The sequence below is a fragment of the Gavialis gangeticus genome, unplaced genomic scaffold, assembly GCF_001723915.1.
Source record: "Gavialis gangeticus isolate Ggan-Ray unplaced genomic scaffold, GavGan_comp1, whole genome shotgun sequence".
In the NCBI taxonomy this organism is placed as follows: domain Eukaryota; kingdom Metazoa; phylum Chordata; order Crocodylia; family Gavialidae; genus Gavialis; species Gavialis gangeticus.
In genome coordinates this window covers 4,022,481-4,042,842 of record NW_017728996.1, presented here as the reverse complement: position 1 = coordinate 4,042,842, position 20,362 = coordinate 4,022,481, and the positions used below count along the sequence as shown (strand labels likewise).

The 20,362-nt window shown below is 44.2% G+C and overlaps 1 protein-coding gene across 2 annotated transcripts in view; it reads left to right on the top strand.

Moving 5' to 3' along the window:
• The window catches only part of MAP2K5 (mitogen-activated protein kinase kinase 5), a 225,832-nt gene that overhangs the window by 134,823 nt on the left and 70,647 nt on the right, over positions 1-20,362 (top strand). For both annotated transcript variants that reach the window (XM_019503946.1, XM_019503945.1), the window contains exons 16-17: positions 1,450-1,521; positions 19,510-19,539. In XM_019503946.1, coding sequence (XP_019359491.1) covers positions 1,450-1,521; positions 19,510-19,539 — 102 coding nt within the window. The remainder of the gene's footprint in view (positions 1-1,449; positions 1,522-19,509; positions 19,540-20,362) is intronic.

Genomic DNA, 20,362 nt, shown 5'->3' with positions numbered 1-20,362 from the left:
GGTAAATTCTTCTAGTGTAGGTGCAGGTTCCATTGGCAAAAAATGGGCTTTTTTCCAGTGTAGCTTCAAGTAGTTCCTTGAACAAAATAACCTATACCAGCCAAGTGCTTTTTTGCCTGTATAACTGCTTCTATGCTGGGGCTTCTGCCAGTGTAAAAATGGTAGAAATCACCTCTCTACCCAGTGCTGTTGTAAGCGCAAAAGTTTCTCGTGTGGACCCACCATAGAATAACTATATTGGTGAATGCTGTCTTCAAGGACATAGCACGAATATTCACCTGGAAATCTGCAGCTCAGTGTAAAATAACCTTGCTCCAAAGGACTTTGTTCCATTTGCCACCTGCTTTTTGTATGGTAGCCCTGGAAAGTTATCCTGACAGATAATGTAGGCAGCTCTGTGTTTTTTACTTAACATTCATGCTGTGATAAAAGCCCTTGATCTGGGATTAGCAGTACAGTGTAAACATCCCAGAGCACGTCGGACTGGCACTAATTTGGGAGTTTGCTTTCTAAAAAGGTCTCTGGATTGTTAGAGACTAGAAATACAACCAGATGTTTGTAGGGGGCTTGGCTAGACAGGTACATTAACAGCACAGTAGGGTGAGGAATCTCCTGGAGTCTTTTATTGCTGCGTTTCATGCTGCACTTGACCTTGGGAAGGCTTAAATCATAGCTTTCCAGTAAAAACTAGCTATTTTATTTTAGAGTGGTCTATTTTATGTGGCATTAAACTTACTATTAATATATTTGAATTAAGCCTTTTTTTTGTGCAGGTTAAAAACTCAAAATATATATACATTAAAATACATTACCTTGGGGGTCTTCAAGAGGAGGCTGGACAGATATTTGGCTGGGGTGATATGATCCTGGCACCCGTTCCTGCCCGGGTCAGGGGGTCGGACCTGATGATCTGTTTAGGTCCCTTCTGACCCTAAGTACTATGATACTATGAAAACAGCGGGGCGTCTAGTTAACAGTAAAGGTTATTTTGGTTTAATTGGCTCCAACAGGTTAGACTCCTGTCTCAACCCCAACTCCTTTACTCAACAGCAAGAGTCTGGCTTTGTCTAGGGTGTGTACCTGAACCACCTCCCTGGGCAGGAAGTAACGGGAACGTTAAAACGTAGCCGCCGGCTTTGCTGTACAGGTGCGCGTCATTGAGTTCCACGTAGAATCGAACAGTCCTGGCATAGATACATTTGGCCGGGATTGCTAGATATATGGCAAGCCTGAGCCAAGGCCCTTGACCTCGCAGAATCCAGGTAACAAAGAAAATGCATCAAATCCATCAGTACCCCAGCATCTCCATTGGGTACCAAATTAGACGGACTGCAGCGTGAATCCTACAAAATTCTCACGTAGTTTACTTGCTCAGGGCTTATCATCGGTGGGGAGGAATGTATGGTTGTGTGACTGGGCTCAAGAAGCTATTTCCCCTTTTTCTTGCAGCCTGAACGAATTTCGGGGGAACAGTATGGAATTCATTCCGATGTATGGAGTTTAGGGATTTCCTTCATGGAGGTATGTAAACATCTATGAGTCCTTTTAGGTGTATTGACAAAGCCAAGCTAATCCTAAGGTTAACGTACGCTGTCATATGTCCGTGTGAGCATGGGTAATCTTTAACATCACTAAATGTCTTTGCTGTATCTGGAATGGAGTTGTTCTTACTTGGGTCAGATTCAGTTAGGTTGAGAGGAATCTATATTGGGTTTTCCATGCCACTTAAACCTTTTGGCAGAGTACACAGAGTTGGATGAGTAGGGTATCTTGCCACCCCCTGCACAGGTAGGAGCTCCTGTACCAGAAGAGAAGAGGCTGGCACAGAGCAAGCCAGTAGAAGTGGGTCGCTGTAGAGTTTTGCAGATGCAAGGCCTGACCTCCGTTAATGCCAGCACTAACCCTAATGAAGTTCCTCGTATACAGCCTAGTAACTGGGATGTGGTGGGATGAATTCCTTCCACCGTGGCTAAACATAGCGTTCGTACTCATGTGTTCACCAGTGCTTTCTGGAGCAACTTCTCACGTAGGCCATTATGGGCATGCAGGACAGTATTGAAATGAAGCCGTTCAAAGAGGATGGGCTCAGGTAGAAATACGGTAACTGGGGGGGGGTCCTTTCTGCATGTTTGATGCACACTATTCATAATCATTTCTTTTTGAACCCAATAAAATGTCAGGTGTTTCTACCTAGTACTCATTAAATGTGCTAAAACCATACATTTCATCGGGCTTTACAAAGGCGGATTCTCATATTACAAAGACAAAAACAGAACGCCTAAATTTACGGGCGAGTTAGATCTGTCAGGCATTTGATGAGGCATTGACAAGTGATGTTAGGTCCTGGGTCTGATCAGGGAAAAGGGGAAGGTGACTTTGGTTTGGCATTAGAGTCGAGTATTGTTTTATGGATGACCAGGGTCTTGATTTAAGGCCTGGTGGGGAAAAAAAATATAAAAACAAATCGCTGACTGTTTCTTGCTACATCCGTGCCTCATTTAAAATCTCGTGGCCGTTTGTGAGGAAAACAACTTGATAAAAAGATGACAGCGACGCATGAAAGGTGCTTCCTGCGTCTGACCCCTGGAGCAACAGCAATGGCAGCCTTCGTATAAAGAATGCGTCTTGCTTCCCTATAGGTGCTAGCAGTTCACAAGGAAGTGGGAGGAGAAAAACGGGAGACACGTAGAAGACCTTGCGTTTATATCCCAAAGCAGTCAACTTCCGAAATTAAATACGTGTATGGGTTTTAGCTGAATGTTGTGGACAGTGCTTTTTAAGGAGGCACAGATGCCCTTGGGTGTGGGACTCCATTATCTGGATCACTGATAGCCTTGCCCGACCATGTGTCTCTGGCACAATACCATTGCTTAGCTCTTCATTCTTTTCACTGTCATCACACACTTGAAGCCCCCATGGGAATTAGCAAGACCTTTATGCTGTCATATGCTTCCATAAAAGATTTACGCTTTTCATCAGCTACGTATCTAAAAAACAAAACAAACAACAAATTCTGTCCAAAAATATGCTTAGACCTTATCTCAGAAAAATTAGTGCTAACATTGCACTATCTTTCGTGGATAGTGAGAGACATAATAGCATATTGGGATTAATAGACAATAATATAATGTAAATGTCCTTTTGTTCTCTTTTGGTGGATGTAATACGCCCTTTGTGTGAAGCAAGTTAACCAAGACTTTTGAAATGTCTTTGCAAATAAATAAGTAATACTTGTTGTCAGATGCATGATTGATTTGAACTAGATTGAAATAGTTTACTGCTGACTTATTGTATTTGGCTCTTGTAAATCTTTTTCTAAGTCTGATTAGAACTAACTTTAAATATACAGGAGCAGCATGCTTTAGTGTGCCACAAGGGACACTGTACTGCTAACTCATTTTATTCCACTTTTTACTGATTTACAGCATGGGAGCATGCCCAACATTTTGGGAGAGATGCAAAATATAATCACACTACTTCTCCATGCTTTCTGTAAGTTAATTTAATTGACAAGAGTCTAAAATGAGATTGCATTGCAAAAGGCCATTTTTTTGTCCTGTTCTTTTTTTGGGATAGTTTGAAGGAAACGCAGAAAACATCTAGCACATACATCTATCTCTTCCTTAGTGGATACAAGGGATACATGATGCCCAGCATGCAGCTCTCAAATGAGAGTAATTTCTGGGTAATCATTTCCAAGATTTGGTGTTCCCTCTATGATTCTGTCGAGGGATTATTGTTAAGGAAACTGATTTAGCTGGTCACCAATTACCTGCATAATGCAGATTTTTATATCTTATCACCTGGCATTAGGGAAACCCCTGCGGTCTGCGTCTGCTCTCTTCTTTCAAACCGTCCAACTTCCTCCTCCTCTCTCTCTCTCTTAACATCTCCAGAGTCAGATGCACAAAACAATTTGGCTCTGTGTGCTTTGTTAATTGGTATGTCATCTGGTCCTCCGAGACCTCTCTTCAACATGATCGCTGCTTTATTGAAGTGGTTTGACTGATGTGTTAAATGATGAAAGCAAGGACAGCAGCTTAGAAAAATGTCTCAAGAAAGGTGAAGAAGATGCTCAGAGAGCCATGCAAGGTCACTGTCATTAAAGTAACACTGTCTATTGACAGGGGGATTGGTGAAACAACCTTCCCGGCTCCTGTTGACAAAGTAGAGCAGGGCAGTTAGTTTGTTCTCAAATTTTAAAATGATCTCCGCTCAGTTCTTTCATATCCAGATGCCCGGTGCTTAAGCTCGTGGAGTCGCAGCACATTAAGTGACAAGGAAGGGTATGCGGGATCAAGGAAACCAGGACTGTGCGGCTGGTAGGACGATTGAACCAGTGACTCAAGTTAGACTGTCGCGGTTCCTTTTGCCTGTTTCTGCATCTCTGAACGGCTTGGGATTTCTTTGCTACAATCCTGTGCGTGATGAGAAGTGGGAACCAGTGCTTTAAAGTTTGAAAGTGCTGCCCAAGAAGCATACTGGCCAAACCTACAGGAGATGAAGTGAAGTGAAGTCACGTTTGCATATATTTATTTATTTTGCTGTTAAAAAGGTGAATTAATTCAGCGCATTATCTATAAACCTGTTTAAAGACACTTCGTTGCAAATAGTTTGCATATTTTCATGAGGTTTTTTTAGCTGTAGTTTTATTTAAGTGCTTTTTGGTTGACAAAGCAAGTTCAATTTAAACCAACGACATTGCTGTCACTACACTGAAGACGGTGTCAGCGTTTTCATTATAAACCCTGTTTTTCAGGGCTTTATAACTCAGTCATAAAATGTACTCCAAGCTGCTTGGGCTAGGTCTGAAAGGAGTTTGCATTCAGTATCTGACACATTGCCCCTCCAAGGACTATGTCCTGTGCTTGGAAGGTACATGGATGATCAAATCTCTCTCTCATCTCTAATAAATACAATGCCAGTCCTCACTTACAGGGTTGCTTTCTGAAAGGGAGCACTCCTAATGAAATACATTTTGATTCTCTTTTAATGAAGAATACTCCGATCTTAAGATGCTTCTTAGTGACATTATCCTACAAACAAAATTCCGTTTTAAAAATAAGGTTTGTAGGACACGTGTCCAAAGTACACTGTAGTGAATACCTTTGGATGGAAGAGTGTAAAAGCCAAGTTATTTTGTTTCTAAAACATCCATTCCCTCAAACTTCACATGCACAACACGCTCTGCAAACCTTAACTAATACTCCGTGTAATATTCCTCTGAGGCAGGTAAGCATGATTGACCCTATTTTATAAATGGGACATTTCTTTATCATAATTACTATTTGTTTGTGTAATTCCAGCAGTGTGCTCAGCGCCTCACAGATGTGGAAAGTAACTAGGGCGCTGACCTGAATCATTTAAAATTATGAGCCCTGATCCTGCAATCGGGCTCACTAGCATGGAACCTATTGATTGGGCAGGACAGGCCTCGGGGTCCAAGCTGCTGCCAGTCCCATTCAGCCTACGCTGTACATGCAAACACAATGGCTAATTGTTTGTTATAATAAACTGAGGCACAAAGGGCCATAAAGCGGGATATGACCCTGTGTGTTCTGACTCGCAGTTCATTCTAATGGCATCCACACCTCCTTTTGTATCCTGCTGTCCCTGATGTGGAAACTCTCATCATGACTTTCTTTATAACAGCAAACTCTCTTTAATTTCCTCTCCTGAAATTCATTCCTCCTCCATGGCTCACCAATATTGGTCCACCCAGGAAAGAAACGCTCTTGCACACCAGTCATAACGATGAGACTATGCTTTGCAATCCCCTAAGGTAGAAACTTCCTCTGATCATTTGCGGTAATCTGTGTTTGTGCTTTCCTTTATCTGTGTATTTAATAGAGCTTAAAGGGCTTGGTAATTGTCTGTGGCACTCCTGTTCACGTGCAGTTTTAAGAGATGTTGCAGGCTATGAGGCTTTCATGTATTTTCAGTCATTGTGTTCAGACCCACATGGGTGGACGCCATAACTGACTTATTAAATACCCACTAAGGGCACGTGCTGCATATGTATATTTCAGGCACATGGGAGTGGTTTTTTCCAGTGAAGCCAAAATTGATTTATATGCACTGTTAAGGCAGAACTAAGGATTTTATTGTATTGACTCTTCAGACTATTTGGGCAAAGAATGCAGAGGTGATGGCAGGGAGATTGCAAGTATAGCTCTGGAAACATGAGAGTGGGAGGTCAAGCTTTTATCCAGGGAGGCAAACAAAAAGTCTGAGCATGGAGACGGGGCTAGAAGAGATGAAGTCCTGCTTGAGGATGCGTCTCTTGAAGCACTTCTGCCTTTGAGATGTTAAGCTATAGGAAGCTGATAGAAAGCCACAAGCTTTTGTATTCTGATACAGGAGAAGGGACTGAGAAGGAGGACTCCTTACAACAGAGCCAAATTATGTGTTTGGTTGAATGCGATCAGTGTATAACTGGTCACAGTGACATGGAGATGATGAGCCAGATTCTCAATTAGACCTTAGGAGTCAAAATTGTTGTCATTGGATTTATGATCCAGATACCTTATTTTGGGTGGACCCTTGACCCTCAGACCAACCATGACCTCTCCATTCGATAATAGGTGGATTTTATTGATATACAGTGATAGCAGATAAGAATAATGCAAATAATTCTATATCTACCAGTCCTAGAGCTGTCACAGCATCAAGGTATGTCTAGCCAGTACGTGAGCTTCACCCTGGGGCTCTCCTGAATGTCAAATGTCAGCAGCTTGAAGGTCAGAGGCTGAGGCTCTCCGCAGCGGAGTGGCTGAGACGTGCTAGTGGTGTGCCCTCTGTCAGTGGTGGCCTCGGGTTCCCCTCTCAGGGATCCTTTGCTGATTTGAAATCCTTCCTTTTGTTTCCTTTTCCTCCTGATGACTCTTCATCTTTGGGTATCATTGATTGGTTTCCCTGTGGTCATCATACTGTCCACATTCTGCTCTGTCAGCATATTCCTTTGTTTCACAAACCCATCACATGCACACATCCTAATTTGGTTGTTCACCGGTTTCTCCTAATTCAGTCCACCCCCAAAACTGGAAATCCCAAGGACTCTGCAGTTTGGCACTGTGACCTGTAGAGTCCCTTATCTCTGTTTGAGCACACTGTTCACATTATGGAGCAGTGTAGTACATGTCTTCAATTTTCCAGCTTGTGTGTCTGCTTGCTGCTTGCCTGTGTGCCTTGAAGGAGATTGTGTCACAAAGAGACTTTTTGAAACCAGTTAACCCTTGCCATTGCCCTGGACCATTATTCTAATACATATCTACTTTATGTAACAGCCAGTTCCAAAAAGCAAACCTCTAAATGTCATTTTCTAGTCATCAGTATCCACCTAGGTACAGAGACAAGCTGGAGAGCCATGCACCACTTTTCTGCCTCTTTTCTGCTTGAAAGATTTAAGTGTGCCTGGGCCTCGCACTGGTCCTCTGGTGGATTTGAACCAGATCCAGACATTCCTGGATTGGTAGGAGAGAGACAAGGATTTGAGAACTGAACCTGTGGGAACCTTGTAATGGGAAAGCACAGCTACCACTGGGGAGAGATCAAGAGGTTGATAGAAAGGAGCAGGATTGTGACCATGATGTCTGCATGACTCCTGGAGCCGGTCCAGGAGCGTGGAATGATGATCAGCGTCCAGTGCTGCACTGAGCAGAGGCAGGAGGAAGATTAATTAAAATAGGAAGTTATGATGATGGCAAGGGTCAGGCTTTAAAGGAAAATGAGAATTTCAATCTAATCTCTGTGCAAAACAGGAGCCTCACAATTGTATATGATGTGAGATGCCATATGTGCCAAAATAACGGGTCAAAGAGGAGGTGTTTAGCATGGCATGGCAGCTCTTGCTGGCCTGGCCTTGCTTTTGAGAATTTATATGAGAATTTAAGTTACTGTTTATATTGTACTTGTTTTATTATGGGAATACATTTTTAGTGGAGGAGATGAGAGACTCCAGGCAGCTCTCAGTATCCTCTGGAGTTAGGGCAGTGGTAGGCAACCCCTGGTACAGGTGCCAGTGTGTGGCACTTGAAAGCATTTTGCTTGGCACATGCGCCTAGGGACAGACGGCAGGGAAGAGGCTGGGGCTGCACTGCCACAATAGGGATCAGACTCCTCGTGGCTCCCCCATCACCTGCCCCTGGCATGCCAACACCTTACAAGTCAAGGTCACAGGTGTTTTTGGTACTCTGCCCAAAAACATTGCCAACCCCTGGGTTAGGGTTTTTGCTGGGGATTGTGGAACTATAGTGGTTCTACTGACTCTGCAACATCCCCAAAGGGAACATGGATGAGACTTACAGGTGTTGGTATTCCAGAAAAAAGGAGGGGGGTGGGGAAGCAAACCACCAAAAGTACAAAAACATGCATTTAAGAAAAATTAAACCCATACTTTGAAAATGACCCACCCAGACCCATCAACAGAAGCAAGTTCTGGAGCCAACCTGCTCCTCTGAATTTGGCTGTGGGGGCAAGCAGCAGGAACACTGTGCTGAATAGCACCTGTCAGCACAGGGAGGTCAAGAGAGGTAGATTTTGGTATAGCCAGAGCCAAAGTCATGGATGGCCTTGCTGAGAATCAGCACTCTGAACTGTACCAAAAGTGTTGACTACAGGTGAGTGTAGAGCCTGACAAGTTATGTGTTTGTCATCCTGCCCTGCTTAAAGTGGATATGTCCTGAGTGGTATCTTGCACATCTCCACGTGGCAGGTATCATTGTTAACATGAAACCCAGTTTAGCATGCAAATAAACCTACAAAATGTAGTTCAGATTTTAAAAGAGATTCCCCCAAAGGCCAGTCCCTTGTCAGACCTCCTAATTCAGTGCATCAGAAAAAATGAGTGTACAGAAATTGGCCAAAATGGAATTCATAAAATTCCAAAGTTGGCCTCAGTGCTGAGGCCTGGTCTCTCAGGCTGGGATCTAGCATTGCCAAAATGATCCCAAATTTATTAGAGCTGTTTAAAAAAAAAAAGACAGAAACACAGACGGAAAGAAATGGAGGCATAGGCTGGGGAACCTGGAAAAGGGCTATGCACAGTGGTCCCAGCTAGTGCCAGCGTTGTCATTATAAACGCCTGCTACCAGAAGACACGAGGTCAGCATTAAACAAACGTGTTAAAAGAGCATCATTTCCTCACTCTTACATTGAGAATTCAAGTAGTTGTTAAATTAATTGAACACATTAGATAGATCTGGGCACATTTCAGTAGATACAGTATGATGCGTTTTAAATTGCTTTAACTTTTTTTCCCCCTCACTGCATCCCAACCTTCTTTAAACTAATAAAAATCACCCTTACTTCTGTAACCAACTACCCAAGTAACCAGCGATGCTTGGAAGAGATGGGTAGTTACTTTGGTGGCTGCAAATCACTCTGCAATAATTATAGTATACACAGAGCTCAGGGAGAGGAAGGGGGGGAAGGGAGGAGGTGTTGGGGAGGGAGCAGGGGTTGTTGGGTTTTTTTTTTACTTATAAACATACTGGATTAAGAGCCCCAGAGACCAAAATCCTGTTTGCCCAGCAAAGATGCAACATGGCCTTTGGTAATACAGGCCTTTATTGCCCACCAAGGTACCAGAACCTTAATCTAAACCTTAATCTAAACCTTAGTCTGCTGGGACCCACTTCAGGGGTGAGAGGGTAATTCAGTTTCCACACCCGCTCACCCTTCTTACCCTGAATTCACTCCGTAGCTGAGAGCACCAGGGGATCCTGCATGTTTGGTCTCTTTACTTACGCTGCTGATAACAACAGTGGTATTTTTAATTTTTTTTTTTTTTTTTTTAAGCAGCAGACACCTGTTTAGTGGGAACTGTCAACCCAGGACTTATCTAAAAAAGAAACAGCCCATTTCCTCTTTTTTTTTTTTTTTTTTTTTGCAATAAGCTTTGTTACTTTAAATTATTCAGGAGTGGTTTTGTGGCATCTTTTATTCATATAGACAATCCCTTGTGTTCCCTGTGCATGGGGTTTGGTCACACAGGCTAGCTATGGTTAAAAGGAACAGGATTTGGCTCACAAGTTCAAGTAAAAAAATGTTCTTATTATTGAAGAAGATCCCTCTAGTGTAGGCATCTTTTATTAGATGTGTACAGGGCAAAGCATTTTGGGAACAACTGCCTCCTAAAACAAAATATGGCCTGGATTTCTGCCCTGCGCTTCCTTGGGTAATTTAGCCCAACAATGGCAGTCATCACGGACTCCACTTTTGTCATCTTTGCCCAGCCAGGAGGAAGAAGAAAGACAGTGTCCAGCCAAAGCTGTAGTTTTGTAGTAGCAGAATTAGAAGCAAAGGTACCAATGCCTGAGGGTTGGGTCATGAATTAATAATTGCTCTGTGTCGGATGAGGCCCGTCAGAATGGCTGAAAATGAGGAAGTTGCCTTGCAGAGCGCTATCAATCACTCAGTGACCATAACTTCCAGTAATTAGTGTATTTTATGGGCCTTTGCTTCAGTGACTCGGAAGCACATATGCTCCACTCACAGCTAAACTTAGCCAGAGTAATATTCCAGGATGATTTATCCGCTTGCTGCACTGGGATGTAACCCTATATTAGGTGAAGATTGTGAACTAAGCTGCAATAAAGTGTAAGTTTAGGTACAGTTTGCCCAGGTTGAGACCTCAATGTATCATGTTTTCCAGCACTCACAGTTAGGCCACAGCGGGCAATCTTCGTAACAGAGAAATAAATAAAGCAGTTAGATACCTGAGCAGATAGATGGATGAACAATTAAAGGAACCGCATTACGTGTGGGCGCGTGTAATATATATGCTTATATAATATAGATTAATGTCACCTTCCCTCAACCTGTGTAATAAACCAATCTCCAGTTAAAAAAAAATATTGGAGATATTTATCAGCCTCAGCTGCCTTTCTGTATTATTATTATTACTACTAGATCGTTATGGCAAATGCCATGGGCCAAAATGTGACCTCCTTCACACTGGTGGGAAGCCAGAGCCATTGCATGACTTCAGTGGGATTGGTCGAGATTTGCCCCAGCATAAATGAGTTTGCAATTTGGTCCGTAGGTTTTCAATGAGAATGGGGCATGTGCTTCGTCTTTTCTAATATCTTATAACCTGTTACGGTAAAGCTGGGATTTAAGAGCTCAGTGATTAGTAAAATAGATCGTCTCAAGCACTCTTACTTCCTGCGGCTCTAATTTAGAAAATGCAGGTGCCTTTACTCACCCAAGTAGTTTAACAGCCATCTGTGGATGGTCCATGCGATTTCTGCGCGTGCTTGAGGGTTTGCAGTTTAGACCTAAAAGGAGTAGATGTGTTACCGATAGACATTATTTTTCTTTTTAGGGTAAGACACAACGCGGTCATTCAAAATCAGAACCCAATATTGAGACCTGGCCGTTTAGACAACTTCCAGGTTGGAAGAAACATGCAAACGAGGCGGGGTTGGAGTTAGTGATCTTCAGTCGGAAGTTCCTGCACTTCGCTGCATATTTAGAAGAAGTAAAAGTGAAACTAATTATCTTTAATTAAGCTGAATTAGGCATTGGTTTTTAATATATTGTATGCAGAGAGATCTCGAACTCATCTGCTCCAACCCAGAAACGTCCCAAAGGTTATTAGGGCATATTTCTGTTGGGCCTGATGGTATTAGTAATAACCTTCTTTCTCATAGTTCTAGACGTGAACAAATATGTCACTTCATCAGTCTCTGTTTCTCGCACTTATGCCCCTCCGCAGGGGTCGCAGATTCCACAAGTTATCAGCTAATGGCGTTATACATTAAAAATTGAAGCTTTCCTCACTCTGAGGCCTTTCAAGGCTTTGTTCTTAAGCCCCAGACGCTTTGGAGTGCAGCTGCAAACTATAGGCAGAAGATTAAATTAATTTGTAACTCTTTTTTCGTCCTGCATTACTAAATCCTGCACATTTAATTGAAACCCTACTTCAAGATGCTTTGTGTTTCTGTTCTTCTTTGTTGTCAGTTTAACCTCAGAAGCACTTTAACGCTGGTAAATTGCTGTTATATCCTCTTGGATTTTTTTTTTACTGTGCAATAAGAGGACAGCAAAATTGATATGAGAAGGGAAGAAAAATCTTAGGGTAGTTTTTGAGGTATTTAATATTTATTAAGGTCCTTACCAGCAGAGTTCCAGGTGATTTTAAGCCATCTATCTAGGAATGTATAAATTGGTCTTGAAATGAAATCTCACCTAGGGAATTTTATGTAATCCAGTAGTTAAGTCTGATTTTTAAAGTTTCCTATGTCTGAATGTTCGCAAGTGGCGGCTGCTTTTCCATAAAATGAGGGTTTAACTGCAGTGCACAATCTAAATGCAAAATCCTTAGATGGAAATTTAATTGTGTAAAATGTGCACAAGGTAATTAAGAACAAATTTTAGAACATTTCAGACTATAAAGTCCTCCTCCAGCTAGATCACTAGCGATATTGTAAGTGCTTATTTTCAATTTGCAGTTATGCTGAGAAACATGGAATGTGTCTAAATTAAGAATAAAAACTTCCCGTGCTTTTCAGTATAACTGTAAATTAAAAAACAACTTGCACAACATAGACAATAATCGAAGTAGGAAACTTTATAGCCTGGGTGTCCTAAAAATATGTTCTGAAGTTCCTTCCTTCGCTTACTTTCTGAACGTGATGGGGATTGCTCAGCTCAGCCGAGTGACAGTACTAACTTTTAATAGTTGTGGCGCCTCTTATTTTGTTTCTTATCATCTTAGTATTAGTTTTTATAATCAAGTATCAATTCCTACAATTTGGCGGTCAAAGGAGGAGGTTTGTTAGATGGCTGAGTTCTGCTTCTACCTGCAAACTGACTCGCGTGACTTCAGTAAGCCCTTCAGATGCTCTCTGCCTCAGTTTATCGGCATATTTAAAACCAGAACAGAACCCACCTTTGCCTTCTTGAGACATTGGGGACCTTGGCCAGGTTCCTCTTCAAAAGCGCAAGTAGCACCAAGGCTCCCCACTCCTCTCGATTTGTCAATGGGAGTTAAGTACCTACCGTCCCTTCCCGCTTTTGAACCAATCTCCCCTACATGTGTGTGACTTGCCCCAAGGATCTCGGCCAAAATAAACCCTGCAGGGCTCAAAGCATTGTCCAAATATCCATTCGATACTTGGTATTTTTTTATATTGATTGTTATTAGTCCTTCAGTAAGGCCTTGGGCACATGAAAAGTGGTGACGCTTGAGGCTTGCCCTTGGAGCAACACACATTGTGGTGGCAGTGCGCACGTGAGTGGGCTACGCATGAAAAAGGGAGGCGTTTGGCAAGCACGAGAGAGCTGCCCCCAATTCGTTCAAGGGTAAATTTGCAGCTGCTGCGTCACTGGGTCGCGTGTTTCCAGCTCTTTAATCAGGATGGCACGATTCGCCACAGATTAGTGTGTCCACGTGGCTGTGGCCATATACCCTGATCCTGCCGTCTTGGCTCACATGAGCGGTTCTGCTAAACTCTACAAATGGGAATGTTCCTGGAAGGAGTAGCTATGTGAGCACGCATTATGTTGCAGGACCAGTGAAATATCTGCGGGAGTTTTTAATTTAATGAATTAATTAATTATCTCATATGCTAGTGTATTTAAGCCAAGAGTACAGCAGTATGGCACTTGTGTGGCTAGCAGATCATTAAGCAGTGAAACGGAGGGTATGCTGTTGTTTTACAGCAACACTGCAGAAGACTATTGATTGCAAATATATATCCCTGGCTCGATAGATCCTCCCAGGGCCCCGATTCTCATTTCCACTGAGACCTTTTGACTCTGGTTATGTTATCTATACCCACTTTCAGGGACCCTTACGCTTCTGCCATTGCATGAAGGAACTGTAAATGAGAATCAGACCCTCGGCCATGAATCGTTCCTTTTTCTCCTCCGTAGTCCCACACATATCACTTCTCTGATCCTGAAGAGTGAGAGTTTCACTTTTAAACCCACCCGTATTTAAAATATGTTAAGCCTTCCCCAGTTCCCTCCTTTGAATGGAAAGGACGGAGAAAGGGATGTTTGGATTGAGGGCTTGTGCCCTTGCTTCCGCTTGCTCTTTCTCTCTCAATCTCGCTTTCTTTATAGGCTTATGCTGCTCATATTTAAATGACTTCTTTAGTAAAGACAATAAAGGGCACAAAACTCCTATTGCTGTGAGTCTAATCTGTTTGTTTTTGAGGGTTTTTTCCACCCCCCTTTACTTTAACTGTTACCCTATTTATAAATCTAAATCTACATACAGAGGTCATTGGTTGGCTGAACTTAAACCATTTTACTCAGTAAATTTAATTAAGAAAATACAGTGCAACTCATAAGCAAATGAGTTTTTCCTAGTTTTAAACCAAACCACCCTCTTGAGTGCTGATTGCCTTGCTCGACCCCTGGTGATATAGAAACAGGCAAAATTAAAAAGGACATTAAAGCTTCATTAAATCTGAAACACATTTAGTACAGTGACATATCTGCAGGCTATTTCAGAGAAGATTACATACTCTTTGGTAAGTTTCTTAATTTATAATACCTTGACAATCGTGGGTAGGGGGAGGCAGCGGAGGGGAAACAACTCTTTGGCGCGATGGCTCAAGGAGGCGCACAGCGCCCCCGTGCTACACGCTGTTGTTTGGGTGCCCACTTGTCCGTGGAGTCGGTTGTGTCAAAAAAAAAAACACGTGTTCTCATATTCCTCCTCTACGTTGCTGTTGTCAAAGCGACTTCATCTGTTCTCACATCGTGTTTTGATGCTTCCCAGGGAAATAGCTTCTTCCACAATAATCCTGCTACCCTGAGGGTCAGATCCTTCAGCCCACACATAGGCTCAGCTCCCATTGGTGTCCACAGTTGGACTGAGGAATGAAGAGCCTAGTGTCATGACTGAGGCCAGGAATCATGTTGCCTGCATCAGGAAGGGAGACAGGATTTAGCCTTATGTGTATACCCACTGCTTTCCTTCTGGCGTATCGTGATCATGAGATGCATGTTTATCTTCTTCAAAACACATAAAACTATGGCAGTGGTAAGTCTTAGGCCCTGAAAGTGAGCAAAGTTAGAGCTCCTTTCTCATGGGCTCTTTCCAGGGTGCCTTGAACAGAAGGGTTTCTCAGTGAGCACGGACGTGGTGCTGAGTCCTTAATGTCACAGGCATTAAGCTTGCCACCGAGAGATGCTAGCAACTCTGACGGTCATGTGAAAAAGTACTGTTCACGGTGACTTCTGCTGGAGGAGAAGGAAGACGGTGCTATACTCCTGAAAGCCAAGGGACTTCCCACACTGCACGACAGAGCCTCTGCCACTGTTGCACACCAACACAAGGGGCTTTGTGCCAGTGTTACCTACACTGCCCGCCAAACAGTAATAGCTCTGCTGACAGAAGTGCTATTTGGTTGATCCCGTGTATCCGCAGCAGGTCAGTGAGGGTCTTGGTCTAGCCAACCTAAAATATGCTGGCAAAATCTTGCAGTGGAAGCCAGCACAGTGTAGATCCAAGGAAGCCAGGCAGGGTTACTATGGCCTAGAGCAGGGGTGGGCAAAATATGGCCTGTGGGCCAAATCTGGCCCACTAAGGCATTTTGTCTGGGCTGCAGCTGGTCCCTTGGCCCTGCCTGGGCAGCCTGGGCTGTGGTGCATGTAGCAGATCCCACAGCCCCGGGCGTACAGCGGGGCTGGGGCGGCGTGGTGGCCCAGGCACAGCAGAGCACATGTAATGGGGCTGCGGATGGGCAGGGAGTGGTGTCTGGGAGTGGGACAGGCTGGCAGGACCGGGATCATGGGGTGGGATCTTTGGACGGTGACAGCATGGGGCTGGAGCCAGGGCAGAGCTGCGATCCACTGCTTGCACATCCCTGCGACAGGTGCCCTTTCCACGTGCAGGGAGCAGTTTGCGGCTGTGCCCCAGACCCTGGCTCTGCACTGTTACCATCCCAAGATCCTAGCTGTGGCCCGGGGCTGGATCCGCATCCACCCAGACACAGCTCCCTGCCCACCTGAGGCCCCGTCTTGTCCACCTGGTCAAGCGCCCTTCCCACATGGATCCTGGCCAGCCTCCATGGAGGCCCTGGGATCACAGGGCAGAGCCATGATCTGCTCCCTGCCTGCCCCTGCCCACATAAACGATGCCCATCAGGGGAGCAGATTGTGGATCAGCCCTGTTCCTGGCCCTGGCCCTGTGCTGTCACTGCACCACAATCCCAGACCTGCCTGCCCATGCTGCTGCTGGATGGCACTTCCCACTGGCTTGCAGCCTCATCCCATCCCGTCTGCTCGGCTGTGGGGGAGCAGACCTACTTAGGGAGTTTTGGTGAGCTCTTCGGAGGGGAGGAATGGGGTGCTGACGTGGCCCACGACAGCTCGCTAAAACTCCTTAAGTGGCCCTCAGACCCAAACAATTGCCCACCCCTGGTCTAGAGGGTGGTTGGGAATGCGTGAAGGTCCCTGAGGCTGGAAGCAGGATGATGAAGCAAGGTTAAATAGTCTGGTGAGGCTGTGAGATGATGTCTTTTAGCTCATGGGCCAGCTCTGTATGTCCCAGTGCAGTATCTGTCTGTGTGGGACTAACTTAGAAAGGGTGCAGTAGGAGAACCTGTGAAGCAGACAGGTAAAAAAGAGAGGAATAAATAGTAAGCCCATCCTCCTCCTCCTAGCTGCATGTGAGATGAGGTGGAGGAGATTTTTTGCTGAGTGAGCTCAGCTCTGTACCAGAAGCAAAAATGGTAGGTCTGTCACGCAAAGCATGCAAACTAAGGTAGCCATGGAGGGCAGAGCATATGAGTGGTACATGGCAGTGCCAGGCAGAGATACCCACACTTGCTCTGCATGCACGCTGGCCCCAAACGAGAAGCAATATAACCTTCTTGCAGGGCGCAGTTGTCTGGGCCATAAACTTTGGTGACAAGACTGTTACAGGGGAGCGTGTGTTCACAGCCATCCGGGGGATCTTTGTACAGCATTGCATAGTCCCAGGTGGATATATAAATAGAGATGTAAATATTGTTAAGAAAAATATCTGTTTAATCTCCTCTGACTATATCGGTTAAATGGTTAACTAATCATGCATATGCAGTTTAATGACCTCTGGAAGGAGCGGCCCCAGCCCTGGCCCCTTATGTTTTCACCACGTGTGTGGCGCTGCGCAGGATCCAGGCCACTGGCAGGGAGCTGTTGAGAGGGGGGATGGTGGGTGCAGCTGAGCCACAAAGAGGCACTGCCCAGCTGTAGAGCGGGGCTTCTCCTCACCCCCATGGGCAAGGACTGGCACTGAAGCCGGAGCTGCAGACCTCTCCTGTGCCCATATCCTGCCGCCCCTGGGAAGGGGGAGAGGCTGGGCACCCCCACAGGAGCCAGGCAGCCATCCTGCCACAGCAGCGAGATTCCCGGCCCCAAGATGGATCTGCCCACCCTCGCATTGGCAGGGCTATAGGCTCCCTGTGCCTCCTGCAGCACTTGTGCCACTGTGGCCTGGACCTGGAAGTCTCCTCTGCATTGCTGCCCAGGCCCTTCCCAGCTCACCCTGGGAGAAGAGGGGGTCTGGTCCCACTGGGGCATGCTGCATCTTTCCTCATCCCATCCATAGTGATGGGGTTGCACAGGCCTGGCCCAGCCCTGATGTGGGGCTGAGCTTGCAACTGGCTTGGCTCAACTCCCTGCCAGTGGCCTGGAGCCCACGCAGTACCAGGTGCACGTGGAGATATGAGGGGCTGGGGCTGTTTCTGCCAGAGGTCACTAAATAGTGAACGGTAAATGGTTTAAATATAAGTTGCCGTTTAACCGTTTACATCCCTAATTGGAAGTGAGCTAAAAGAGGTCTTACTCTTGCTTAGACTTCCTCAGTGTGGAGAAGGTTGAGGTTTGCATTGCTCACCATGACTCTGATGTGAAGCTAGTCTTGGATTAGTGTGGATACGAGCAGGTGGGCTGTGGGGTAGAAATGAGTTTTAGGTGTGATTTGGGTCAGGAGGGTTAACTTTTGGAACTCATTGCCACAAGATTGAGGAGTCTGGATAGTTCAGCCCAGTTTAAAAGGGGATTGGCCAGCTTCTAAGAGAAAGGTCCATCCATTGATCTTGAACAGGGTAAATAGGGGTGCCACCTCTGAATTGCAATGGTCCTAAACCAGTCAAGGTTGGAAGCTGCAGTGGAAGAGGAATGGGAAATTCTGGACATGATCTGCTCTCCTCCCCTTCGGCACCTACTCTGCCACAGTTTGAGACAAGATACAGTCCAAGATGGACCTATGGTCTGATCCAATCAATGGCATTTGTTACGGTCTGATGAGAAGTTGAAGGATAAAATTAGTAGGAAGAACTTTCTCACCTCAGTGGAAGTGCTTCATTTTCATTTCCTTGTGACTTTTAATCAAGTCTTTTGCATCCGTTTTTGTTGTATTGCTTTCTTTTGGTATATTTTAAGTGGCAGTTTCTTTAAAAAAATCTGACTAAAAGCCTAGAATGACAGCAATAACCCGTAGGTCAATGGCATGATATAGCACAGGTTTTTTCTGAGGCATTCCTGTCTCGTCGTATCATTGCTACTCAGGACCTTTAATCAACACCATGTCTATATGATGGCCCATAACGACTCCATCTTAGTCATTATATCAAGAGCCACTTGTATGGTACGTAAGAATGACTAGGGTTACTGTCCAGAGGGATGCATGGAGATTAAGAGATGCAGCTCCTATAAGTGATGTGCATTTTCAATAAATACACGTATGCAAAGTTATTGTGTGCATCTAGTTGGCCTCTTGGAACTCGTCGTCTTTGCGTGTCCATAGAAATTCTTTACGGATCAAACCAGCCATAGTTATAATGACGTCTCTGTTCTTGGGTTGCCTCCTCGTGTATGCAACAGGCTACTTGACAAAAACGTGACCTCTTTTGCAAGTGCCCCAAAACTTTACCTTTCCATAAGTGATCCTACTGTTTCCATAGTGCCTTTTTCAAATCAAAGAAGTCATATCTAATCTAGTTTCTACATAATCAAAAATATATTTTTAAAAATTCATTGTGTGCTGTCATGGATTCTCACTTCTTGGCCAAGACTCTAGCAGCAAGGTAGAGGTTGACCTCTGGTATGACCCAGGTGTTACGCGGAGCCTAGCGTGTGTTAAGACAGGACTTGGGGAGTTTAGTGACTGCTGTCTGGGTACCCACGCGTTGGCAAGATAATCAGTAACGCTCAGTGTCATTTCCCTTACAGTTGAGACTCAGTGGTTTAATCTAAGCAGCTCTCAGGACGCAACACAACGTTAGCAGGTGGCGCACACTTTTTGTCGAGCAAGACGGATACCAAAATGTTCAGATTTTATCACAAGACGTTAATTTGGTGCATAAACAAAGAGGAATCGTTATGAACCACTCCATTCTAAATACAGCTCGTACAATGTTTCAGGATTACTTTTGCTCACAGTTTGGGCGGGGGCGGTTTGCGGGTTATACAATAGTGAGAGTTGAGTACTTTTCTCTCTTTAAGAAAATACGCCCTCCATGCAAATCTATATAACTAGACAAATATTATTTTCTTTCCCAGCTTGCTCTTGGGAGGTTTCCATATCCTCAGGTAAGATTGTTCATTACTGCCGGTTGCCACTGTGACATTCATTCCTATGTATGAAGGTGCAGAGAGTGATTGTGAACATTTGAGCCACATACAAATAAATCTGTCCTGTTAAATTGAAAAGTGGTATCTTAAAGGAGTCATTTAGAAGTCTCTATTGATTTTTCTTTATTTTTTTTTCATATTCTAGAGTTTTTTTTCCCCTCTTAAGAAGATGGAGATGATGATGATGGTTTTTTTTGTGTGTGAGATTAAAGCATTTAAATACTCCGATATTACCAGTGGTACCTTTATAGCAAGAGGGAGGCTAGCTCTTCCATTTTTTAATTCAGTTTGAATGTAGTCAAAATGGTTTAAGACCCTCAGGAATGAAACATATGGTGCAGGTGAAATGTTTTGGATTTTTTCTAATGTTATCTCTTGGCAGGATCTAATAACATGCCTATTTATTTATTTTTCCGAAAATACGGCAACATTTTCAAACTCAGCACTGGTCTAACTACTTATTGGTGAGGTTTTCCATCGGGTTCATTGAGTTAGGCTCAGGGTGAGCATTGCTGAACAATCCTGCTCTCTCTTGTGGTGTTTAACTTTTGTCTTCTAGATACTTAACCCTAAAAATCATGAGGCCCCTGTAACAATGGCCAGTTCAGAAACAGTTCTGGGAGCCACTTTGAAGCATTATTGCAAGATGGATGTCAGACTCCAAAGTGAAAATCTGTCTTGTCATTCTTAAAATTATTCCTCTGGAGAAAAAAAAAATAATAATAAGTGGAGTGTCCAGGGGGTAAAATGAATGATTTGAATGTGTGGTTTTTTATGTTTT